Source organism: Branchiostoma lanceolatum, chromosome 3, assembly GCF_035083965.1.
Source record: "Branchiostoma lanceolatum isolate klBraLanc5 chromosome 3, klBraLanc5.hap2, whole genome shotgun sequence".
In the NCBI taxonomy this organism is placed as follows: domain Eukaryota; kingdom Metazoa; phylum Chordata; class Leptocardii; order Amphioxiformes; family Branchiostomatidae; genus Branchiostoma; species Branchiostoma lanceolatum.
Genome location: NC_089724.1, coordinates 2012501 through 2039324, shown reverse-complemented (window position 1 = coordinate 2039324; position 26824 = coordinate 2012501). Strand labels below are relative to the sequence as shown.

Sequence of the window (26824 nt, the reverse complement as noted above, 5' to 3'; positions counted from 1 at the left end):
TGGGGGAGAGAGGAGGTGCAGGCCAAACTGGGGAAATGTCACCGAAAGAGGGACATTTACCGCACCAAGTGACAATGTCTAGCGGAAAAATAGACACAAAACAAGGACAACAACATTTACCAGATGATCGCCGATAGCATGCTTCAATCGTGCTTCAATCGCGATCGGATCACGGCGTACTTTAATCCACTTGGCGAAAAGCAGTGTGAACGCAAAAGTTTCTTTGCGTTCAATCGCGATCGGATCGAACAATCGCGATTATACTTCAATCGCGATTGAAAAAAATGAGTGTGAACGGGGTCTTAGTCTGCAGGGCTTCGAAATTAGACCGCGGTCCTGCATCTCACACTTGAGGTCCAAATCAGTTGATGTGAAAAGTTCATATGATAACAGTTACAACTTACATGTACATTTTCGAAAGAGCAACAGATGCTAATAACCCTGACCAATTCATCTGCTTGGAGATCAATGCAGGGACCTGAGATTGTTTCCCTGCTATATACTAGAGATCAACTGGGATTTAAAATTTGATAACTCAAAATGTGCAAAGAGACAAATTACAGCTGTGTTGTGTGTTGGTCAGACAGTATATTGACCATACAATTGTCCTAGGTAGGTGTTGCACCTACCAGCAGCCTGTTTTCACACATTGGTGGTATCTTACATTTATTCATTTATAGTTGGCCTTTTGTGTGCAACTGATTTCCAAAACCTCTGGCTCCCTGTTGGTGTAGGTGAGGGCAAGTACAAGATAAGTTCATCCAGTATAAAGGCATGTGGTTGCCATTTGACTGCAGTAGATTCATACATTATGAGTTGAGATGTGATTGAATGCCACAAGTTATTTGGTTACAGAGCATATCTAGGTTTTGCCTCAAATCCCTTTCATATTGGGACTGACAATGAGATGTATTTGGGATCTTCTTGCTTTTATACCGATCAAATCATGTCCTTTATAGCCAAAACACAATCACTCAAAACAACTGAATAAATTTCAAAATCATCAGACGTTTGAAACTTTCAGACCTTATCCAAGCAAGGAGGTTAAAATTGATCCAAGGTCCTTTGTCCTTTAAAGCTAATTATTTTATGCTTTTCTTATGCAGGTTCAAACCTCATGTTTCGAGCCATGTTGGTGACATACCAAGGAGGTTTTATATAAAACCTCCTTGGACATACTTATCATTTTTGGTTTACATTCTACTTAAATGTGTTACATAGCTGAGGAGAGATGCCTTTAGGTCACTTTTGTAGTGCGGGAACTGGAAATACTAAGATAGGCTTAGCACATCTAATTCTATAGATTGTTCCATTTGACATAGGAAGTTATGAGATTCCGAATTAAATCTCAGAATTTTATCCACTTGTAGAGTTTGAATTGTCTTTACCTGAACGTCTAACCTTCATAAACGACATATGAAGTTGATATGAATCGAAAAATCAGGCTAGCTAGATCTAGAGTTTGTTCAAGCCTCGTTGGTTCTAGGTAATATTTTGGTTCCAAATCCTACAATATGGATCTTTAATAGGCAGTTAGGGGGAGAGCTCATATACCCTCGTTCAGGAAATTCAAGTAATTATTCGCTTCTTTGTTATGCGGCTTCAAACTAGCTCAGCTATTGTCCTGGACAAGCAGTGATGCTGTCAAATTATCAAGTTGATTCAGAAGTAATTATCACACAGGGAGTATACTGTGTGTGTCAAAGAGGCATTCATACCAAGAGATCTTGAGCTAAATGTTGGCCTTGCCTTGGGTCATGGGATGGGAGCCTGGAAATCCTGGCTGATCAGAATACAGAAATAACAATCTTCTACCCCACAACTGCTTGATTGAAAATCATGTTAGCCTTGGCCCTCAGGTCTTGGTATTACTATACGTATAAGTCAGTGTGTATTTAAAGCAAGGAGGTCTAAACCTCCTTGGTGTAAGCAAGGACATTATATATTGTCCTTGGTGTAAGCTGAGGTATGATTTCAAAGTACAGAAACCTGAAAATTCACTTCTGGGATAGATAATGTATTCAAATGGGTAAACCAGATGTTGGGTAATTAACCTAGTAGGTTGTATTCAACTTCAGATGAATCCAGGCAACATTTCTATGTGAACTAAAAAAAAATTATTTGAAAACAATGTAAGACAAATTTAAAGTTTGATTTGTCTGCCCTACCCCCAACCAAATTAGTTCAAGTGCATCCCATATCATCCCTACAGCTCACTAGTCAGCGCTCGTGAGTGCGACTCGCATACAACATGTATGCAACCAGTTTTTTGAGAATGCGACTAGATTTAAAATCACGGTCGCACGGTGCGACAATCAAAAATTAAGACCTGCGCCAGGATAATGCCTGCAGAACTAAGCGGTAAGCCGAAAATATAGGTATTCCAACGCTACCGTGAATATCGTCGGTGAATTTTCTATCATGTTCCCACACCCGCGGTACAAAAACTATCCGTTCCTAGTGGCAAAGTTACCCATAGAAATAAAGGATATACGTTTCTCTCCTTTGTGGTGTATTTGATTTGTAAAATGTTTCAAACGCCAAAACTTTGTCGATGAAAGTGAGCGCTCGCCGGACGCTCGCTGTTTTCAATGGCGGCCATGATGTTTATGAAAAAAAGACCGCAGCAGAATAAAAGGCCTGTTTCCTGCGGTCTAATTTATACCTGTTCAAGCGATGATTTTTACGATCAAAAATTGATAATGAATTCAAACGGAGTTTTATTAAAAAAATATAAAATTTTCATTTTGTCACCGGTATCATTTCAAAGCTCATTACCTGCCCGTTTTTATGTTGCTATTTTCATTCTGCTGCTGTCTATACTGCACAGCGGCGAATCACAAAGCTTTCTCCATGCGGTCAGCCTGTCATTGGATGGCGGCGCCGCGCGGTCCTGACGCGCGAAATTTGAACTGTGCGTTTCGAAGGAACCGAAGATATTTGATTGGTTCGGCACAAACAGATCATTTTTGATAATATCGAGCAGGAATTTTAACGATATTAAAGTATTTTGGATTATTTGTAGACAGAGGGTGAGGGTAAAAGGAAAAGAAATGCCTGTAAAAATGTTGAACTTGATGCCAGCAGTGAAGTTTCAAATTATGGAATGTGACTTTATTTGTTTTGGTCATGAACCCAATAGATAAGTTTTAGAGTTATCTACGTATTTATCATTCAAGGTTATGTGAGTCATAACTTGCCTTGTTCCAAGTAAAAAAAATATCATTGTGTATTTTTCAACTTGTTGAACTTGAGGCACCGTGGCCCCCGGATAGGGGCCAGCCGGGGAACCTATGCCGAATTTTTCTAAAAATCCATCGTACTAGTATCAGTATGTAGGAAGGAACATGTATTGAATGAATTGAATTGCCAATTGTTCAACACCATCAATGTAGGCTTTTATCTTTTATGATCTATTCAAATACTTTATTCCCGTTTGTTAACATTGATTAATAGGAGTATTACTTGGTATAGCCAAGACTTTTGCATGTTCTTCCAACTTTTTGTAGTGGTGCTCCTAGATTTTTGCTGGTGCTCCTAGATTTTTTGAGTTAGGAGCACAGTGCTCCTAGGCCTAAAAGTTAGTCTGGAGCCCTGCTAGTGTCTGAACAAGATGATTTTAAACCTCCTTGGTCTGAAGGACTATTTTATTTTCGTGCCTTAGATTGGGTCACACCAATTTAATTTCTTGGTTAACTTCTTTTTTTTTTTAAATAAAAATCCGTTAACCAAGAAATTAAATTGGTGTGGCCTTGGTGATCTCGGAACCAGAAATGTACTTTGCATAATACTGGCCAGCCAGCCAACCTCTCACTTCACAAAGCTGGCTTATGGCATGCCTGTGTTGTTATTTGTCTATACCCAATTGTTGTTTAGTTGAAGTAAGGGCATTATTCAGAATAATGTCCTTGGTTGAAGACGGCATTTGCTTTTCTTGTGAAGCCATTCATGTCAATTGTCTGTTGTCTCAACCAAGGAGGCTATAGAGTTTGTTAGCCTAGACCCTATGTTTATAGCACGACTACCAGGTCAGACCAACCAGTGGCACTTGGCTCCATTTATTGGGAGATTTTTTACTAATTTTAGTGGTTTATTTGTGAACATGACATTTATCATTTTTTAAATCTTTTTTCATTTTATTATTTTTTAATCATTTAAAAATTTTTTTTAGATTTTATTTATCATTCTTTTAAACTATCATTTATTGTGAGATTTTGTAGTTGTTAATTTGTGAAATGAACGCTCCAAGCCAGATTCAAATAGCCTCAAGCCAGCTTGTTCCAAGCTGCCTCTTGAGTTGAGGTGATCTTATAATCACTAAGACAGTTCATCATTCTTTGGTGTGATTGTGACAGGGTTTGTTGAAACCTTTACTGAGTCCTCAGGGCATATTTTTTTTTTCATTCCTTAAAGTTTGTTTGACCAAATTTTAAACCAGGTTTTCTTAACCTCCTTGGTTTGACATACATGTACTATATACCAAGGGTCAGTCTCCATACAGATCAGCTCCCTTCCAGCAAAGATAAATAATATTATATTTCTATACAGAAGTAATGATGTACTAATGCACCTTGCTTCCCCATTACGACTGGGTAGCACACATTCCCTCGAGGTGATGTTGCAAATCGTGGACACAGCTCCTAGCCTCCCGACCAAAACCTCTGCTTTTTCAATACCCAGTCTTGATCCATGGTAGCCGAGAAATTCTATCTTTCCATGTACCAATTGTCTTTTGGCTCTATGCAAATCAGTGTAATTCACACCTTGACATTAATTGGGATATTCACAGCCAATACAGACATCCCTGAAAGAACAATAAATTCTCACGCCTCCCCCCTGTGCTTGATTTAACTTCCTAAGAATTCCTTCCTTCCTAGAGCACTGGCATTTACTTTAAAATTAGCTAATAATGTCTGGAGATGTTTTCTTGGGTGCACAGTGCTCCCATCAAACTTAGATGTACGTGCCTAAATGATGGACAGCTAAGCTGAACTGTCAATCTAAAAAAAAGAAAAATCAGTATTTTTAGCTTTCACAGGACCTCTGCTTTTACCAAGGAGGTTTTATATATATCCTCCTTGCTTTTACTTAGTTACGTCCTACCCAAGAGGTATTTTACTTCCCCTCTTTCTTGCAACAAGGAAGGCACATAAAGTGCTTTTCCACCTGAGTGTGTGAATTTGTTTCAGTATAAAATCAATTTGTTACATTACAAGTTTGATTAACACATTTGTCAACAGTTAACTTATCAAACATTCTAAGACATATTTTTCCACAGTTGACAATAGTCATGCCTGGCCATGGCTGCAGGTCAGACTCTGCCAAATAAAGCAGTTGGCATATTCTATAAGAGATGGTATGATTTGTCCTACTTCCCAAAGCCTAAAATCCCACATGATTCTTGTTTACCTATCAATGTAGGTCTTCAACTTTAATAGCTGGATAATATGCTCTTTCTGAAATCAGTCCAAGGTAGTATAATCTCAGTTTTCTGTAGAGCAAAAAATAATGCACAACTATTGGAAAGTGGCTCAGCTGTGTTCAGTTCTGAGGACCTAACTATCAGCCCGTTCTACGTTTATTTTAGTATGTGGGGTTCTGTTCAGGACCGCGGCCTATCCCCCTTGCTTAGACTTTTCATAGAATTTATCATATATGTGCTAATTACACAGGCTGGCCAGGTGTGATTTCTGATTAATTCAGTCACTTTCATGGTGCTGTATGTAATGCAGTCTACATGCAGGCTGGTCTGTCAGCCCCGCGGTCTAACTCACCAAGTCTGGGGGGAAACTTCATAAGCCTGGGGAAACTCTTTCTACCCTGCGGTCTAAGCAATTTTTAACTTCAAATATATCGATAAGTTTATACACTATGGCAATAAAAAAACAACCTAATAATGAAGACAACATAATCTTTGAAATGGTATGTAAAAGATTCCTGTACATCCAGGGAAAAAAAAGTTGAAAACTAGGGATTTCAGTCAGGGAGGTTCTAGCTGCCTTCGAATCCGGAAACTGTATTTCTCGATTTAAACTGACTGGTGTTTATACATTTTCATTCTCATCTATAGAAAATATTCATATGAAAGCCAGGAAAAAACCCGGACTAAGGCCACATCATTTTAATTTCTTGGTTAACGGAATTTAAAAAAAAGTCAACATTGGAAAATCAGCATGAAAACAGAATCTCAGAGGAAAGTCTGTACTTTGGTGCACACAATTTCAGGGAGTGAACAGGGTCAGGTGTAAGTTTTCACCCTAGCTTTCTGTTTTAATGATGTCCTCATGCTAAAATAAAAAAAAATCCATTAACCAAGAAATTAGATTGATGCGGCCTAACTAGCTAAAAACAGAAACCGTAAAGGATAAAACTAAAGAGAGCGGGATTGAGGAAGGCAGACAGAAAACTACTCAAATGTAGCCAGAAATCAATAAACTGCACCACAATGTAAACATGATTATGAGGATCAGTTCCCTATGGCTATAATAACATCCCCAGCCAGTCCCAGGAGACACATGTACAGTTTCTCCCATCTGTTCACCATGTCCACAGGTTACTGTAATTGCAGAAATGTTCGCGGGGATTTAATTTTGCCATAGCGAGAAAATGGTGTGTTCGTGGTGGTTTTGACTTCGCATTTGAAACAATAGCAGTGCAACTGTCACACAATGGAACGGCTTTTCGCGGTGGTAAAGAGTTCATCGCGAAAACCGCGAACATAAATCCGTGATCATTTCCTGCATTTACAGTACTGTAATTCTTGTTTCTTTCACTGCAACACTTGTTTATTGTTTACACTGCCACCTCTGAACCATGAACTTATCATCACTGTGAAGAAACCTGTTGTTATTATTTATGATTCATTCTTACATCTGTTCTGTAAATCACTTGCCGCCACCGTGAAGTTAAAGTTCAATGAAATTGTGCTCCCGTGAACATAAAGTGAATTACAGTACACACATAGACACGTGTGCTGCTTTCTTTTACAGACTTACTCAGGTTCAAATTAGCAAAATATAAGTTAGATACTGTATACGCAGGCTTACGAGTATGCTGTTTCCTGAATGTATGCTCACAAGAAACCTAGCCTCTACCAGGCTTCATAAGCTGCCAGTAGAAATGGGCCAAATACATAGAGATACAACATGCAACCTATGGAGCCTGGTAGAGGCTTAAACAGCCCAAAACAGCCAAACAGCTACGTAAGCCAAGCAAAAAGGAAGGAAACGAAAATGGCCCCCTTCCCCTTTTTTGTCCTTGAACATTACTGATTCATTTTGACGCCCTAGTGTAGGCATGCTTCCTCCAAGGGGGTCCAGATTGTCTTCATACATGTGCAAAGGCCAATACATATCTACCTCTATTCTAAAAAGAAATCGATTAATCTCTGACGCAAACAATTGATGTTTCCTGTGTATCATGTCATATACTTCCATACATGTATTCTGTATTACTCTTATTGGATACCACAGTGTTTAGACTTAGTTTGTAGAAATCATTAGCAAAAATTGTTAATAAGCAAAGACATATATGTCTTGACATTTTGTACTACCTAGGAACTTGCCATACATTGTACCTGTTACATTTGTTGTGCAATAAACTTTGATTGATTGATTGTACAAAACACCCCACCCTGCATCAGTACTAGTGTATGTGATTAGTATGGGGCAAGACGGCCAAGGGGACAGTACTTTCTAAAAACTACAGTCTTGCAGGCAAACAAAAAAACAAAACAAAAAACGTTATTGCAAACAAACTACAGACAGAATGCTGCAGTGTTTGTGAATGTAAAATCCTGTTGTTTTTGGGGTGTCATGCAGAGAGATACACAGAATATACAACAGGAGACATTTAATATAAACTGGAGAAAACCATCCTTAAAGGGATCAGGGGCTCCACTATAGTTTATACAAACAAACCATCAACCCACGACTAAACATGGGAGGAAGCAACAAGCAAGAGAAAAGGAGGACTAAAAGTAAGTCACACCCATTTTGGGCCTAACATTATAGCAGACAGGCATAATTAGCTTGAGTTACCATTAAAAGGGAGATGGTATCAAATCCACCAACAAACTTCCAGTCATTAATATATAGGAAACACAGATTATGAAGAGAAAAAAAGATACTGTATGTTCAGAGATGTAAACCCACACCCCTTGGTAAATGAATCTAAAGCTCCAGGGAGCCTCACTACAGATGTGCATATACAAACAGACAGTCTGACAGCATGTCAAACGCTAGGTAACCGCATGAGGCTGACTTATCACACACAACCTACAACACACATTCATACATGCGATATTCCACTAAGGAGGAAAGGTTGTAGTGTTTACAAATACAGTCCAAGCCCCCTGAATTCCTGGTGTGAGAACATCATAGTTCATACACAAACAGACAGAGCCTCATCCTTCAGTAGTGACTATCATAGGGAGGTACCAGTGAGGATGGCACAAATTATCTCTCACTGACCTAAAAACCATCAAGTTAAAAACCACATCTACACAATACCATACTGCAGGGGAAGTATTCAGAAATGTCATCCCATCCCCTGACTGTGCTAAACATCACCATAACACAGACTAGGAGCATCTGATTTGTCTTATCACTGGGAGGGACCATCAAGGCTGGTGTGTTGCAAATAATCTGTCACTCTAAAAACCTTCAAATTACAGCCCACATCTACCCAATATTCTACAGTAGGAAAGTGCGTAGCTAACGAAGTATTCAGAAATGTCGTTCCCACCCCTAACTGTGCTAAACATCACCATAACACAGGCTAGGAGCATCTGATTTCTTACTAGTACAGTACATCTTATCACAGGGAGGGACCATCAAGGCTGGTGTGCTGCAAATAATCTGTCACTCTAAAAACCTTCAAATTACAGCCCACATCTACCCAATATTCTACAGTAGGAAAGTGCGTAGCTAATGAAGCATTCAGAAATGTCGTTCCCACCCCTAACAGGCCTAAACATCACCACAACACAGACTAGGAGCATCTGATTTCTTATATGTATCACACTGGGAGGGACCATCAAGGCTGGTGTGCTGCAAATAATCTCTCACTCGACCCTAAAACCCTTTAAACTACAGCCCACATCTACCCAATATTCTACTGTGAGAAAGTGCGTAGCTAATGAAGTATTAAGAAATGTTGTTCCCACCCCTAACTGTGCTAAACATCACCATAACACAGGCTAGGAGCATCTGATTTCTTGCTAGTACATCTTATCACAGGGAGGGACCATCGAGGCTGGTGTGTTGCAAATAATCTCTCACTCTAAGCTAAAAACCTTCAAATTATAACCCACATCTACCAAATATTCTACAGTAGGAAAGTGCGTGGCTAATGAAGTATTCAGAAACGTCGTTCCCACCCCTGACAGGCCTAAACATCCCCCAGCACCACCAGCCTGGGAGCAGCATGCAGGGGGACCCGTCAGCAGGCTGCCATGGCACACCACAGATAACCCAAGCCTTACCCCGCTGCTCAGTCGACCAACCGAACGGATGCGTAGCTTTGGACTCAGGTCCATGGCGGCTGGAGCATGGAAGACGTGATTTTCCCGGCGGAATCTCTCCCTGTGCCCTCTCTCTCACTCCCTCCGTCCCTCCCTCACGAGCTACATTCCTCCATCTTCCCTCCACACAGGGCCTCCCTGACAAATGGGGAACGGTCCATCCCACCCACGGGGGTGTGCAGGGGATTTTCTGTCTCTATGAAACCTCTGATTAGAGAACCGTCTCAGCTCACATGGAGACAGGAACTGGTGGGGTGGAATTTGTGGCGCTTTATTTGGGGACAGTCCATTTGTGGAGACTACTGGGGTGTGTTTTTGTGGGGGACCTGGGGGTTATTCAGTTCACATATGGCCATGAATGGAGGAGTGACAGCATGGGAGGTACCAAGTTAGGTTTCATCAGGGGAGACGGGCTATTCCACTGTAGGATGATGTAAGGGTGGAAAGGGTATTTCTTATTTACACGTGGGTTGTACCTATGCAAAAAACAATAGGGAGAAATAATGCTTTTACAGCAGTTCGATTTTACTAGTAGGTTTATCATCATAATCTTTAATGGCTCTTGGATAACAACCTACATTTGTTATTGTTATCATTATTTGTTGATGAAGGTTAGACTTCCAGGTAATAAGATATGCCAAAAATAGTTACTCAAGCAACTGGATAAGATTTTGAAACAGTCATATGTTTCAGACAGCATCCGCTGTCTTTCTTCAGTGACTAAGGAAAGGACTGGTAAACCTCATTTATCCATTCAGAGTTTTGGTACAAAACCTGGTTTCCCAGTCCTATCTTTAGTCACTGACGAAAGGCAGTGGATGCTGTCTGAAATATATGACTGTTTCAAAATTCTATCCAGTTGCTGTAATGAGTAACTATTTTTGCCGTCTGTTATCATTATTGTTTTTATCATTATTAGACCTATCATTACCATTATTATCATCATTTATTGTATATCAATCTTTTTGTTTGTATGTGATTGCATATATACTACTTGTTTTATCTTATCAATTTATTCATGTCATGGAATGCTCTAGATATAACGAATTACATAATAAGTTATTCACTTTTCTTTACTTATAAGTACAAGAGATTTCAAGACACTCAATACCATACATGTAAATCGTTTTGATTATATTTTGAGATGCAAAAGTAATATTGCTTTGTTATGACAAAAGACTGATTGTAACATGACATTACGGATGTATTCATATTAGTAGTCTGAATGGCTTAGATAGATAATTTTAAGATTTATTTCCTATTTATATCTTGTAGTTTGTAGTTGATCATATGATAGTCAATGTACTTTTTGTTAGATCTATAAATATTATAAGTTTCTATTCCATCTTAACCCCCCTTTCCCAGACATGGCATGATGTGTGACTTTTCTGTACATCTGCAGTAATACCACGTCCCACTAGAGGGCTCTCTTTTACAGGTGAATGAGTTCCTACAAAGGTTGTGGACAGACCAATAATACAATGTACATGATTTCAGAAACCATAATGATAACTCCACTTGAATCTAGTCTAGAACATCTTGTACATGGATGAGAGAGCACACAAGCGGGGGCAAGGGGGAAGAAAACTGAGCAAGGTTTGTAGATGGGGACCTTCCCAGTGTGTACATATAGAATACAACACGGGGTATTCCGTATCACCCGAGGTACCAGCCCGACCGCGGGTCGGAACCCCCGACGGCCGTAGGCGGAATACAACGTGTTGTATTTTATTTATGTCATACCTTGGTCATACCAACCCGAGAGAACACACATTTCAATGCAGAATGTGCCAGAAGTTGAGGGAGTTTTGTGTCCTCGAACAAGAAACTGTAGCAACATTGATTCCAATCTCCGAATCCGGCATTCAAATTTCCGACAGCGCAACCGTCGCACTGGAAATGCGTTCGAAATATTCTATGGAAGCCTGTGTGATAACACTCCCGAACCCTATGTGATCCGGATAGTTATCACACGGTCCGGAACACCCGTATCAGGCCCAGGCATGACATAAAGTCTGGTCTTACACAGCTTGTACAGTATGTACCAAACTGGTGTGTTATGCCTAAAGGTGGTGTACCGGTTATGCCAAACAAACAAACACACAAACAAACAATAAAACAAACAAACAGACATACCTTGCTCCTGTGGCTGAGCTTGGGGGAACCTTTTGAGTCGTACTTGTTCAGGAAATTCTCCTCCCCTCCAGAACCTGAGATGAAAATATAAATATAAGATAAACAAATAGATAATATGAACAAATAAGGCAGAAAATTACTAGTATACAAAAAAACGCACAAGAAATATTTAAACAGGAACTGTATACTAGTAATTTTCTGCCTTACTAAGACGCTATGTAAAAAAAAAAAAAAAAAGTTTATGGGTATGAACCTTTTAAAATTTCTGGCCTAAGTTGTAAAAAAAAGTTATTATGTCAGCAAATGTTCCAGATAATCCAACTGTGCATCTGACATCAAATTCAAAGTCTATGGATTGTTTCAATAAAATTCTAAGCTATCAACAAACAATTTCTTCCTTACCTGCAAGAAAGGTACATTTGTAATCTATATAGATAATCAAACCTACTTTAACAACTTAAAACAGCAATAAGGACCGAAATCACTGTTTACCAATGTTTTGGGTTGTGCAATTATTCAAATCAACATTTGTCAATGACAACTTAAAAATTCTTAAAAATTCATCCATGCAGCTCCCACAACACACACACACACTCCGACACACACACATACATACACACACACACACACACACACACACACACACACACACACACACTTATGCCTACACATGTCACACACATACACATACTTACAAAAATAACAAACATAGTGTAGTACAGCATCATATAAACATTTATAAAAAAATTGTATACATCACTTTAACCGGAAACACACCATTTTTCTTTGGCCTTATATTATATTCAGTCTTTTATAGTCTTTATTGTATTATAAGTCTTTAAGTCTTCTTTTTCAGCGACAACAGGATGCTGAGATGGCTTTTTTTTCTTGAAATAAATTTCTATTCAGGTAATAAAATAGCCTGGAATCCAAACCTATTATAGCTCCCGAGTCTCTCTCCGCAGAGAGACTCGGGAGCTATAATAGGTTTGGATTCCAGGCTGGGAGACAATAAAGAAAATTAGTTACTAATTCTGCCTTAGACCGTAACATACCTGCATGCATGGTCTGTAAAGGTTTGAAATCATGATCTTACTTCATTTCTTTTCAAGCTTTGTTCTACTACTTTTAGGAAAATATCTTTTTGCAATGAGGTATGTAGTACCATCATCACATATGAGTTTTCTGTTAGTGTTACTTACATTTCCATAGACACCTGCACCTGTACACCAGTGTTCTCCTGCGCTTCATGCCAGCTGTAATTTGTCTGGAGACTCTCAAGTCTGTCCGACCGTTCCTTCAGCTGCTCGTTAATAATACATGTCCCTGTCCTCGCAAACGTGTTGAGGTTGTCGCGACGAAATGTCGTGATTACTTTGACGCCACGCGAAAAAATATACCCCCACTGCTGAAGTGTCCAGAGTCACCTTTGCAACAAAGGGTACTAGTTTGATATAGCTCATTTTTAATTACTTCTCTTTACAACAACCGCGCTAGTGCAACGTTACCCATTCTAGAAATATCCTCAACCCGACAATTGTACCCGGATTCTTCTCAGACTGATTAAACTTTTTTCCGTCTTCATGTATAAATCCATATCTGATTCAATGTTTGTGAAGACATACTTACAAGGAGGGAAACCAGCAGCAAAAACAGATGAATATGCTTAAAACTTGCTGTTATCAAATTTCTACCTCAAGTTGCTAAAGCGATTTCTTTTCAAAAAATAATTTAATCAGATTGGTAGAATATAGGATATAGGATATTCTTTTTACACAACCAGGTAATCTCACCTGCTGACGTTTTGGTGTCTGCCAGACACCTTCTTCAGCGCCACCTACTTTGGCTACTTATAGCGGTGGGAAGCAGTCTTTAGTCAGAAGCTCTGATGAAGGTGTCTGACAGACACCGACACGTCAGCAGGTGAGTTTTACTGGTTGTGTAAAAAGAATCTCCTATATCCGATTTCTTTTCAGTTTTCACTTTATACCTTGGGTCCGTGTTCAGATACCAAAAGAAATTGCAGACCAATAACCAGTTGTTTTATCACATTCACGTCAATGTTTATTTTATGATAATAATTCTTTCTTTGGGTATAAAAAGAATATTGCAATACCCAGTTCACTGATGTTTTGCCTTGCAGTTTATGTTTGATTTTTTATTCATATAATTTCACATCGCCTTTCAAGATACCCAATGGGTCGTCTTCTGCAAAAATTCATTCAAAATCAGCAGTCAGAGACTCAGACCAATAAGGCTATTTTTACTTTTACTGATTTAAAGGCAACCAAGGCAATATAAGGGCCCCAAAAAAGAAATTAGAAAAAAACTGAAATCTTTATTCTTAGTGATATTTACATTGTTTAGCACATCTGCGTAATAATTTCGTACTTGGAGCATGTTATGACCGCGGGAAATCATTCTGTACGATGGTCCCCTTAGTTTTACAAGCCTTAGCAAAAACTCCGGTCACGATTTTCAGTGAGTTCTCACATCGCAATGATGTCATAATTTTATTTTTGCATAATGGACGTTACTATACGTGATGATGTTGTTTGAGCCAAACCTCCTTGTTTGAACTACTCATGTATAGAAATGAATGAATACTTGATTGCCTTTCAAAATCTGATTTTCGGGTCCCAAATATATATTGCTTGGGTTTCCTTTAATAGCACCTTTTAGAAAAAGGGGCCTCTTCCATAGCATGGTGTTCATATGAGGAAAGAGAAAAAATAACATAATTGAATACTAAAATGAGGACTAAAATTTATGTATCCCGATATAATTTACACGTGATGCAACCAAACTGTTTAACCTTCTCCCTGCTGCCTGCCTTTGTGTCCTGAACACAGGAAAACCTCCCCTCAACCATGAGAGGGTTTGATTTGATTTTAAATCTATTTGGCTGTAGAGAAAATTACAGCCAGTGCCACCCAACTCGCTGAAGGCTACCTCTCAAAGGGTTAGCCTCGGTAACTGAGCAATATACAAAATTCAACACTAACTTTCACAAAGCACATTGAGACGTTTACAACTAAAATATGACTAAAATACACATAAAGGCGTACACAAGATACAAGACTAAAATACATGGAATTTTTTTTTACAAAACTAGCACAAAACTAAAGCGCATATATAAGAAAAATTGTACGAGACTTTAAAGCAATATATTGAATAGTTAACAAAGCCAAAACTAATGGGTTCATATCACGTACACTGTAGGTTACTAAGGTTATACAATTAGTCATCTGAGAAGCGATGATATCTGTATATCTGTCCAGACAGCTGAATTATTGATGCCCAGGTGTCATGTCTGTCTACATGACATTTCAGGGCCAGGGGGTGGTGGGTTAGGGTGGTAACCTCAGGTACCCTCTGGACAAATGCATTTTGCACTTTCAACTGTGCAGCTACCAGAAATTGGGTATAACTCTCAGTTTTATGTGATAGCCCTTGAAGTCATGTTACATCTATTCAATTTATTCATTCATTTATTTATTCACCAATCAATCCATCTATTTCTTCAACCAACCAACCAACCAACCAACCAATCAAATCAATCAATCAATCAGTTGACCAATCAATCAATCAATAAATCACTCAATCATTTCATGCATTCAGCCAGCCAGCCAGTTTGCAGTTCTGAACCCAGTCACTAGGGGGCAGTTATGAGCTTGTATCACAATTTACCATTATGGTTCTTCTCCATATTTTCACAGTTTTGAGCACCAGTTGACTTTTAGTTGCAGAGGGAACAGAGAGAGCCATGCTTGCCTTAACTTTTCTTTTCTCTTGTTTTGGTTGAGAAATTGCCTTTCTTTTTCTGAATAATCTTTCTTATCATTTTTATTTTATCTTATTCTATTACATTTATCATTGCATTTTGTTTGTTTGTTTGAACCTTTGTTTATTCATGATAAGCTCAAATCGGCACGCAGGCCGCTTTTCATTGAGGTCATGAGGGAAGAGGTAAGGGTCAGATACAATATAACAGAGATAAACAGTCATTTGAGTCCTAATAACTCTATCAACATATATCATTACATATCTATGGTACAACAATATACAATTTCTACGACATACAACATAAAGTAGGGCGAAAGCTGATTCATGGTCCGTGTCCGTTCGTTTAGTTCATTTCCGTTACTTCAAGAGTCTCTTAAAGGAAGTCAGATTCGGAGCCGTACGTGTGTCTGGCGGTAGGCTGTTCCAGACATTTGGTCCACGGTAGGCTACCGATCTTCTGAAGATCTCTCGCTTGGGTTTGGGGACAACCAGCTGACTGCTTGTGCTTTGTCTGGTTGTACGAGTACTCTGGTCTCTGCAGTACACAAACATATGGCGCATGTAGGGTGGCAGTTTGTTGTTTAGGGCTTTGTAGGTTTGTACGGCATTGTAGTACTGGAGTGTTTCTTTAATGTCTTTCCAGCTCAGCCGAGAGAGCACTTCGGTTGATGGTGTCCTGTGTGGGGCCTTGAGTATCAGTTTTCCAGCCCGATTCTGCATACTTTGAATTTTCTGTAGATCCTGGTCGGGGGCAGCTTCCCATGCTGTGCAAGCGTATGTGATGTGTGGTAGGAAGATGGCATCATACAGGGTACAGAGTGCTGAGGTTGAGATGAAAGGGTTTAAGTGTTTCATCATGAATAATGACCGCCGCAGTTTTCCTAGTACAGCCTTTGCCTGGTCTTTCCACTTGAGCTGACGATCGATAACTACACCAAGGTACGTGTATTTGTCGCATGTTTTTAGGTTGACGCCGTTGACAGCCAAGTTTGGAATGTTGCAGCTTGCCAGTCTTCTGTTTGTACCAATTAGCATACTTTTACATTTACCACCATTCATTGATAATGAGTTCGCAGCAAACCATTGCGACAGCCGTTGAAGGTCGTTTTGAAGTACATTCTCAATGTTGGTGAAGTCCTTGTTGCTATAGTAGATAACAGTATCATCTGCATACATTGAAATGTCACAAGACTGAAGGCATTCTGGCATATCGTTGACGTAGATGATGAATAGCAGGGGTCCTAGTATGGATCCCTGGGGTACTCCGTATTTTACTTGGTGAAACTCAGAGGTTGCTCCGTTGATGGATGTGCAGTGTTTCCTTCCAGTGAGGTATGATTGGAACCAGTCAAGAGCGGGTCCCTGTATGCCGTATCTGGACATCTTCTGGAGGAGGATGGTGTGATCCAGTGTGTCGAATGCCTTTGACAGGTCAATGAACACTGCTCCCGTCAGTTCACCCTCGTTCATGGCCTTGTACCATCTCTCAGTCAGTAAGTGTACAGCTGTTTGTGTTGAGTGTCCGGGTCTGAAGCCAGATTGAACTTCTGATAGAATGTTGTTGGTTGTCATGTAGTCGTAGAGTTGTGTGTGCACGGCTCTTTCAAGGATTTTGGAGACGGCAGGCAGGATGCTGATGGGTCTGTAGTTGTTGGGGGCGTCTCTGTCCCCAGCCTTGTGTATGGGTGACAGCCTTGCCTTTTTCCAATCCTCTGGGAATTCACTTGTCTGTATCGACGCGTTTATGATGGTCGTCAGGGAAGGTGCTATTTCTTGGGCGGCTGACTTTAAAAGTCTGTTGTTGAGTTGGTCAAGTCCAGTGGCTTTGTCAGACTTCAGAGCTAAGAGTTCTTGGGTCACAAAGTCCACTGACACAGGTTTGAGGGTAAAGCGGGACTGGTAGTGTCTGACAAACTGTAGAGGACTGAAATGTGACAACCCTTTGTTGATGTTTTGGGCTAGCGTTTCAGCGACTGTTCCGAAGTATTTGTTGAGTACATGGGCGATGTCCAGTGGTGAGGTTTTTGTGTTTCCCTCCGTATCCTTCATGCCAGTTATATCACCTGAGTTTGGCTTTCCTAACAGGGACTTTAAGGAGCTCCACATGTCAGATACGGAACCATTGTTGATTTTGTCGGTGTAGTGGTTGCGTTTCTTGGAGAGGATTAAGCGCTTGGTGTGGTTGCGTAGTTTTTTGTACGTTTCCCAGTCAGTTGGTCTTTGTGTTTTCTCGGCTGTGTACCTCGCTTGGTCTCTGAGGGACATGAGCTCGCGTACATCTTGAGATAGCCAGGGTGGGCAATCTGTTCCTTTTACCCGGAATTTCTTAACTGGAGCATGTTTGTTGCAGACCGATTCAAACAGTGACTTCCACACACTCCACATGTCCTGAACAGAATCGAAGACAGCAACTGTGCTCCATGGTACCTTTGCTAGGTCTTTCTTGAACTGTTCCTCGTCGAATCTTTTGAAGATTCTTGCTGTGATCCATTTAGGTGGGGGTTTTGGTTGTTTCAAGCCTCGATACGTGTAGATCAGGTGGTGGTCACTCAATCCACATTTGAACACACCACTCTTTGAGTACTTGCTAGGGTTGGATGTGAGGATGACATCTAACAGAGTAGAGCTGTTTTCAGTCACTCGTGTTGGTTCCGTTATGAGATTGGTGAGGTCGTGAAGGTCACAGAGAAATGTCAGATCTTCGGAGGGACCCTTGTCCTGGAGAAGGTTACAGTTCAAGTCTCCCATTATTGTTACTTCCAAGTTTGTGTCAGACGCCTTTTTTTTATTTTTCAGGCATGCATTTATCCAGCCATTTTGCAGTTCTGAACCCAGTCACTAGGGGGCAGTTATGAGCTATAAATATTACATTTATTTTATTTTTATGTCATAATAACAAGTAGCTGTATATTAACAGCCAGGAGTTCACTACCCCCAGACCCTGGGGAAGACCACCCAAGAGACGGAAAGACCAGATCGTGAAGGACACTGGGTTAAACATTCGGGAAGCAGAGGCTAGGGCAAGTGACAGGACTTATTGGAGGATCCACCAGGAAAGCAATTGGCCAGTTTCTGGCCTGTGAACGTAGGCAGTATATTTTTCCTGAAGACCTAAATCAAAATAATTCATTCCTCCATCCTTAGAAATTTACGAGTGGGTTCTGAAAGATCCCTATAACACATGATGAAGTACAGTGGTGGGCAGCCTCTCTCAGGTTAAGAAATTTGATTAAGTCCTATAGGCTTTGGAGGCCGAAAGGGCAGTGTACATGTGTTGTTATCCAAAGTGTCTAGGGCACGGTATTGGAAGGCGGAGCCCATCCCTCTCCTTCCACCACCCTTTACCTCCCCGACCGAAGTAAGGTGCCCATTTTTTACACCTTTGGGGAGAAAAGTTGAGTTAAATGACTTTCCCAAAGACACAACATCTACAATGTAGCAAGGAACGCCAGGTAATGAACCCGTGAACTCTTGACCTTGTACCTGCTAGCCTGCCCACTTGGCCATTTGATGCTACAGTCATAACTGAGGCCAAACCAATTAAAGTTCTTGGTTAACGGATCTTTTTTGGCAAAATTTTAGCACGAGGACATCATTAAAACAGAAGGCTGGGGTGAAAACTTGATCCTGACCCTGTCCACTCCCTGAAACTGTGTGCACCAAAGTACAAACTTTCCTGTTAGATTCTGTTTTCATGTTGATTTTTCAATCTAGCATTTTTTTAAAAATTCCGTGAATTAACCAAGAAATTAAATTGGTGTGGCCTAAAGACCAAGATGAAATTAGCCACTAAACAGTGAGATGTGTGACAGTATAACATTACATTTCACTGTGCAACATAATAAACATGACCCCATCTGGTAACCTGATCCCTCTGCCTTTCACCATGATTAAACTGAACCTGACCATGACCCCGGGTGACCTCGGGCGAGGATCAATGGAGAGGATATTGGAAACAGAAGGAAAATGTTCCCTTGTTTCAACTCAAGTTCTCCACTTGTCAGACCTAATTTCCCCATTGATGATAGCATGTAAAAATGAATAACTAAGAAGATTGTTATTGTATAAAGACTTATCTTCATGATTGTTAGAGTAAGTCAAGATACCACACTGGCTTTATATTTTAGGCAATGCCAATGGGTACCTGAATTTGGTTAGGGAGGTAGAAGGCGGTGTAAAGCCGTCGTCACAATTCATGCGAGCGTCGGCCGAATTGGTAGATGGCCGGAAGCTCGCCGAATTTGAAAATCGCCCAATCGTCGACCATATTTTCCAAAATTAGAATGAAAATCTCGGATGACGTCCGTCGAACACTATAAAAATCCCTCATGAGATGGTATCATCTCTTGGACATGGACGAAGTCAGAATGGACTAACCTGGTAAAAGGCCAATATTTGGATCAACTTTGATTTCTAAAAATCGCCCGAAGCCCGCGTAATTGACAGGATGTCGGCCGTACTTCGGCCGAAAATGCACATTTGAAGCTCGCCAACACGTCGGCCGAGCTGGATTTCTTATTTGTGACAGGGGCTTAAGGAGATGATTGGGCTCTAGTGGATAACAGCCCACTGCCCCTACGGCCTCAAAAAGGGCTATGGGATTACCTTTACTTGAAAAGGTCACAGCATGATTCTGAAAGCTCCCTGGTGTTCTAAGTAGAAAACAGATTAACGCCTCTCACTGTCCCAGACACATCTGTAGGTGGTGATGCAGGGTTATGGACTTTCCTGGCTCTAAAGCTTTCAGGGGTGATAACAGAAGGTGATGGGATGTCGTGCCTCTGACCTGTCATCGTGAGGTCATCACACAAGTCAGCCTTCCTCTGCTGAATAAAGGGAGCGTCAGCCCAGGCATGTGTGTGCGTGTGCGGGGGCTGTAGTACAGGCAGGGCTGTCTCCAGCTTTACATTTTTCTGTCCCACTCATTGCTTGGGAGCCGATTTTTTTATTTTCATTGTCATTTTAAGCTTAAAAAATTACATTTCCATCAATTTTATCTCATGAAATTGATATTCTTTGGACGGAAGGGGTTGAATTTTTTTCCGTCCCAACAAGCAAATTTCCGTCCAGAGACAGAAGGATGGGTCCTGGAGAGAGCCCTGAGTACAGGGTTATAGGCTTTAGTGCATTACTGGGTAATATAAAGGAGCACCTCAAGGTGTATTAGGTGTCTTCACTTGGAGCTGTTTGTTATCAGTTCCAGAGCCCGGCTGTGTTAGAGGATAATTCTGAGCTGAAAGAACTGTTTACGGCTGATCTTGTGGAGCTTCTTTACCCTGGCTGATTGTGCGGTGTACTATAATTTCAGTGAAATGTATTTTCTGAGAAAGTAACAAATGCTCTCCACTCGATCGATAATGATGATGATGAAGATACAAAAGATGTGCCAAAATGAAGTCAGCATTCTTCAAAGGCTAGTAGGATGTTCACATTGCCCCAGACAGGCAAGCTGTAAAGTGTAATGCATGGTTATGGGCTTTGGTGCATTACTGGGTAATATAAAGGTGCACCTCAAGGTGTATTAGGTGTCTTCACTTGAAGCTGTTTGTTATCTGTTCTAGAGCCCGGCTGTGTTAGAGGATAATTCTGAGCTGAAAGGACTGTTTACGGCTGATCTTCTGCAGCTGCTCTACCCTGGCTGATTGTGCGGTGCACAATAACTTCAGTGAAATATGTTTTCTGAGAAAGTAACAAATGCGATGATGTAACAAAAGATGCGCCAAAATTAAGTCAGCCTTCTTCTGCAGAACAAAGTGAACATCGCCACAGACAGGCAGGCTGTAAAGCATGGTTATGGGCATTTGGAGCTTTACTGAGTAATATAAAGGAGTACCTCATGGGTAGTTTGCGTCTTCACTTGAAGCTGCTTGTTATGAGTTCCAGAGCGCGTTTTAGAGGATGATTCTGAGGTGGAATGGTAGTTTATGGCTGGATCTTCTGTAGCCTCTTTACCCTCGAGCTCTCTAGCTCTGACTGTTAAGGATGCAATCAGTGAAATGTATTTTCTGCAATAGTCACAAATGCACTGAAGTGGACCGATGATGATGACAATGATGTGCCAAAATTTAGCATTGTATAGAAAAAAAAATCACAAAATGTCATTATTTAATGCCGTTTTGCAGAAGATAATGAACGTTCAAAACTCGTTCACAACAAAATTGGTCAAACTCAGGGTTATAGAATTTAGAAACGTTCACCAAGATTGGCAGTTTACAGTAGAAACGCTGAGTAGCACCCAATGGAAGGCTGCCTGCAACAGCGCCCATGGTTTCAGCACCGCGGTCAGCAGCAAAGTGGAAATCAAAGGGGAAGCCAGAAAATTCCAATTCTGTACCTTAAAATTCCTAAATTTTATTCAATTGAAGGGAGGCACCCCCTCAAGGTAGGCCCATGATGACACAGGGACAACATAGGACATCAGCGTTATTGTAGCCTCCTTCACAGACTTCCTAGAACGGCGGCGTATATATCTGGAGGGGGGGGGGTGATGCGATTTCTTACATGGGCCAAGGTTCTCTCATGCTGGCAAGGGACTTTTGCCGCCGAGGGAATTGTGTCACCGATGGACGACCGCCTTTCTATCCAGTCTGCTACCAGTCGGGCTGAGAAAGGCGGTTGTCTCCCTACGACATAACTCCCTCGGCGGCGAAAGTCCCTTGCCGGCATGAAAGAACCTTGGCCCGTGTAAGAAATCGCGTCACCCCCCTCCCCCCTCCCCCAAATATACATGAATACGCCGCCGGTCTAGGAAGTCTGTGAAGGAGGCTAGTGTTATTGTAATCTTCTCAAAAACTAGGCAGCATAATGAGAGACGGTAGACTTCCACCCACTACCACGTTACCTAACTTGCAGTCCATGAAAAGCTTCTTTCATCTTTGGGTTGAAAGAGTCATTTACCAGGAGGCTGCTATCACCACAGATAAAGGCAAAGGGTGGGGAATGGATTTCCCCAAACACCATCTGTGTGGCGTCGTGTGGCGTAACGGCTAGAACATTCGACTGTCAAACAAAGGAACCCGAGTTCGATCCTGGCTTGCCCCCAGACATGTCTGGACATGCACAAATTTCCTCACTTCACTCAGGTGTAAATGAGTACCTAGCTTCGGTTAGGGACGTCTCTCGGATAGGACATTAAATGGAGGTCCCATGTTTGGGGAGAGCCACACCCCACACACGTTAAAGAACCCACCACACCTTTCGAAAAAGAGTAGGGGCATGCCCCGGTGTGCAAAGGTCCAAACCTTACAGTGTGATCTCCAGGTTGACATCTTGAAAAGGTGATAGTCACCTGTTATGTCAATCCTTCCACAAATGTGGTGAATCTGAATAAATCTGCACAGGGACTTTAATACATGTCGGGGCCTCGTGTTGAGGGATTTTGGTAACAAGCTATTAATGCACTCAAGGTCAACCCGATTTGATTTGCTTTTGCCACTTTGCTTTTGCCACTTTGCTTTAAAAATATAAAAGAAATGAATACTAAAGCAACAGTAGCTAATTGAACTATTAGCATACAAACTTGTCTTGAATTAACCTTCTTTTGAAGACTACGTCAAGACATCATAAATTGTCTAACCCTCATTACCATATCTATTCAGAGTTTTGCTATAAAACCAAACTTAACCCAGTCCTATCTTTAGTCACTGACGAAAGACAGCGGATGCTGTCTGAAACGTCTGACTGTTTCAAAATGTTATCCAGACACTTGAGTGACTATTTTTGGCGTATCTTACTAACTGGATGTCTATCTAACCTTCATCAACATGCCAAAGAAATAATCTTATCTAAATCGAGTAAAATTGTGTTTATCCTCCTCCCGCTGTGCCGACAACAGTAATCACTACCATAACGACCTAACTGGCCGCAAAAACTTCATGATACGGTCTGATGAATACAGATATTACACAATCTTACAGTCTGGGAATACTTCATTTCTTCTGATGAGCTCTTGAGGGAAATTTTGCTCCACAGCGTATTATTTCTACTGACTAGTTCGGCGCCAGACAACTCAAGCTATCGCTGCCCCAGATTTCGGCTGAAGACAGCCTGATGAAGGGATGCCTGCGGTGGGGATGTCTCCCGGATTAGATCCTTTGATCAGATTGAGTTTCTTCTAAACGAATCTGTTTGAGATGGAGAATCGTGTTATTTATATTTAAACTACAGAGTGAAAACTGCTACTGTCAAAATAATTATGTTTACAGAGTGTGTATCTCTGCTATGTTGTATTTGACCCTTACCTCTTCCCTCATGACCTCAATGAAAAGCGGCCTGCGTGACTATTTGAGCTTATCATGAATAAACAAAGGTTCAAACAAACAAACAGATGTTTACTTTATGGCTGATTTTCTTATTTGTTGTGTTTAAAACAGCTGTATTTTAATTGGATTGTGGAACGGCTGCAGAAAATGGCCTTTCTTGTAAAGCTGCTCTCCCATCATACTTGTTTTCTCATGATTTTTTTTTTCTGCTGGAAAATCCAGCTTCACAACACACACACATGGGCAGTAGTTGTACTTTGTAGCATTTCATCTTCTATATCACAAGAAAGCATTTACAAGTTTGTACAAATGTTTTGAGCTATGTTATGATTATGACAGCATGAAATTGAGCTGGAGTGCCTCAGTTCTACTTGTCCACTTTGTCGCCAAATTCTCCCATGTCCAACAACATCTTTTGGCTTTGGAATAATAACAACAAGGATTCAAGTTAGAACAGCCCAACCTATCATCTCATATATATTCATTGTTCTCAAAATAGACCAAATCAACAACAACTGGATTAGTCTGGTTTGCGACTCCATCTTACCAACAGGGCGCGTCATGTAATCTAATATGAATATATACTACAAGTAAAATCACTTCAGCCTAGCAGAGTGTTCTGATGCTATGCCTGTTTTTAGAAATACTCCAGACACCACTTAAGGGCCCTGTCACACTTGTGCGTATATTCAAGTGCGCATGAGTTGCGCATGAACATTTCTTAGGTTTGCGGGGAAGAAGTTGTTTTCTGCATTGACCCACCGTTGTGCAGTCTAGTTATTGAACCAAGGAAATGACTTCTTGGGCTGGAAACTCAATCTTGACAAAAAAGTGTGTTAATACGCCACTAATGCGGGCTTGTATATATATATATACGCACAATTGTGACAGGGGCTTTAGATAAGTGTCTCGCCTGAGCACTTTCCACACTTTTCGTTATTTCTGACGAAAATTTACCTACCAGTGCATGGAAGTGTCTTACCTACTGCAACAAATTTCAGGATTTTGTGTGTCACTGCACAATTTTTTAGCACAGAAATGTTTGATAATGATATGAGAAACAGTTTTCACCTTGACAATGTTTTGTCTAAAATCTCCAACACTTTGCTCCACCATTTCTCTGCTCTTTGCAGCCATTTCAGCTGAATTCCAGATAAAAGCAGAACAACAGGTTATAGAAAATAATTCTGTGTTCACACTTGTCTATTGATACAGTGTGCAACATTTTGTTGTTTCCTTTTTTAATCGCTTTCTTCTGTTTTTCACAATGCGAAATGTAACTCCTGTAGACAAGTCAAACATAGATGTTGTTGGAGGCCAAGGTCAAACGAAGAGTACTTGTGCCTCAAGGACAAGACTGTCGAGGATGGAAAGCTGTTTTTGACAGTCTTGAGGTCCAGAGGAGTGCAGAAGACTCCCATCCTTTTTACGTTGATGAAGGTTAGAAAACACAACCAGTTTTTTCCAGTTGCTTGAGTAACTATTTTGGGCATAAAATGATTGTACATCATAACATTTAGTACAGAAGACTCAGATCCTTTTATCATTCCCAGTCTTCGTGTCTGAGGCTTTCATCACATCTGCCAGTTGTTACATGCCTCACTGCACTGTGCTTCCTTCTTATTGACGGGTGATCAAAAGATGATGTATCTGATGATCAAATACATCAACTGAATGCAGAAGGGACTCCAAAACTGTCTGGAAGATATGCAGCTTTGGTCACACTAATCTATCAATTGGTTTTGGATACTTGGATACTTGGACATTTAATTACATTTTCTGACATTTAATTATTTAATCACGTAGAATTGAATATTGCAATCAGACAAGGTAAACTACATAAACATAGGGGGAAGTGGGGAAAACTCAATACAGTATTTTCCTGCAAATAGTGGCTTATCTTGAAAAATAATTTAGATTTGACTGTTTGTTGTGAATAGAATAGAATTTAGCTAGGCATGGGTCCATGCGTCATTTGGACACATGATACTATAATAACAAGGAAATAGGACGCTCTCTTTTTCAGCTGGACGCACAGAGGACCCCCTGTTTCCCTGGTTATTACATATGTTACAGTGTTAATGTTGCTTTTTTAGTCCTTTCCCTTGCCAAACTGTTGTGTAATGTAACATTAATGCCAGAAATACATTATGCAGCACTAATACTTGGTTAGTGCCCTTAATGTCCTAACAGCCATGCCTTGGACCAAGGCTTGAACCAATTAGTTGGCATCTTTCCAGCATTAGTGCTTTCTGCCACGGCCTTTAGTCATGCTTGACCTACAAATGTATACATACATGTAAGCACCCTGCAACAACTGGGGTTTTTGACAAGGGTGGACTGTAGTTAGGGGGCAGAGGGTTAATTTGGTGTGACCACCCCCACTGGCACCAGCCAGGGGAAAGGGTTTCCACTTCCCCTTCAGTCCAAGGAGACTGGGTGATAAATGATGATTAATGGACAGGGTTTATGCTGGCATTAATGCTCTGTTCCAAAGGGAGCAGAGGGAATCCAGCATTAATGCCCAATGTGCTCCGCTAAGGAGCGAGTAGTGCGGCATTAATGCTATATTAGGCAACAGTTTGGCAAGGGACCAGACATGAAAATTGCTTGACATGCAAGAGTACCAGGAAATTGTTAATCCATAGAGCCCATTGGGAGACAGAGAGGGAACAAACAGTTTTTAGTGCTTGAAATGTTCTGCTAAAAGTATGATAAGACTATAGAACACACTTAATTCGGCATCACAGCACCCCCCACCCCCAATCTTAAACCCCTTGTCCATAAATCCTACCTAAAAGCCTGATGACATGTAAGTAGGTCAAACGTTTTTTATGCAGGAGATAATCCGGCAATTTTCACTTTCAATTTGCCTCTGATTGAAGTGCCCTTCTCGTTAATGTAATTGTATGATTGCCATAATTGCCATGCCTAATGTCACAACACATCGAGCTTTTATTGCACATACGGTTCAGTAATAACTGTACTTTAGGGCTTTCAGCTGTTCTTACACATCTACATGTTAAGAAGCAAGAAGAAGTATCAATTTTACTTTTTTAGCCTTACACATTTAGATGTTGGATCATATTTGATAGCTGTTGCCATACCTTGAACCGTG

At 40.7% G+C, this 26824-nt stretch overlaps 1 protein-coding gene across 1 annotated transcript in view; it reads right to left on the bottom strand.

Moving 5' to 3' along the window:
* Positions 1-26824, bottom strand: part of LOC136429667 (oxysterol-binding protein-related protein 8-like) — a 108986-nt gene that overhangs the window by 27598 nt on the left and 54564 nt on the right. Inside the window, exon 4 of the mRNA XM_066419593.1 lies at positions 11660-11733. Coding sequence (XP_066275690.1) covers positions 11660-11733 — 74 coding nt within the window. The remainder of the gene's footprint in view (positions 1-11659; positions 11734-26824) is intronic.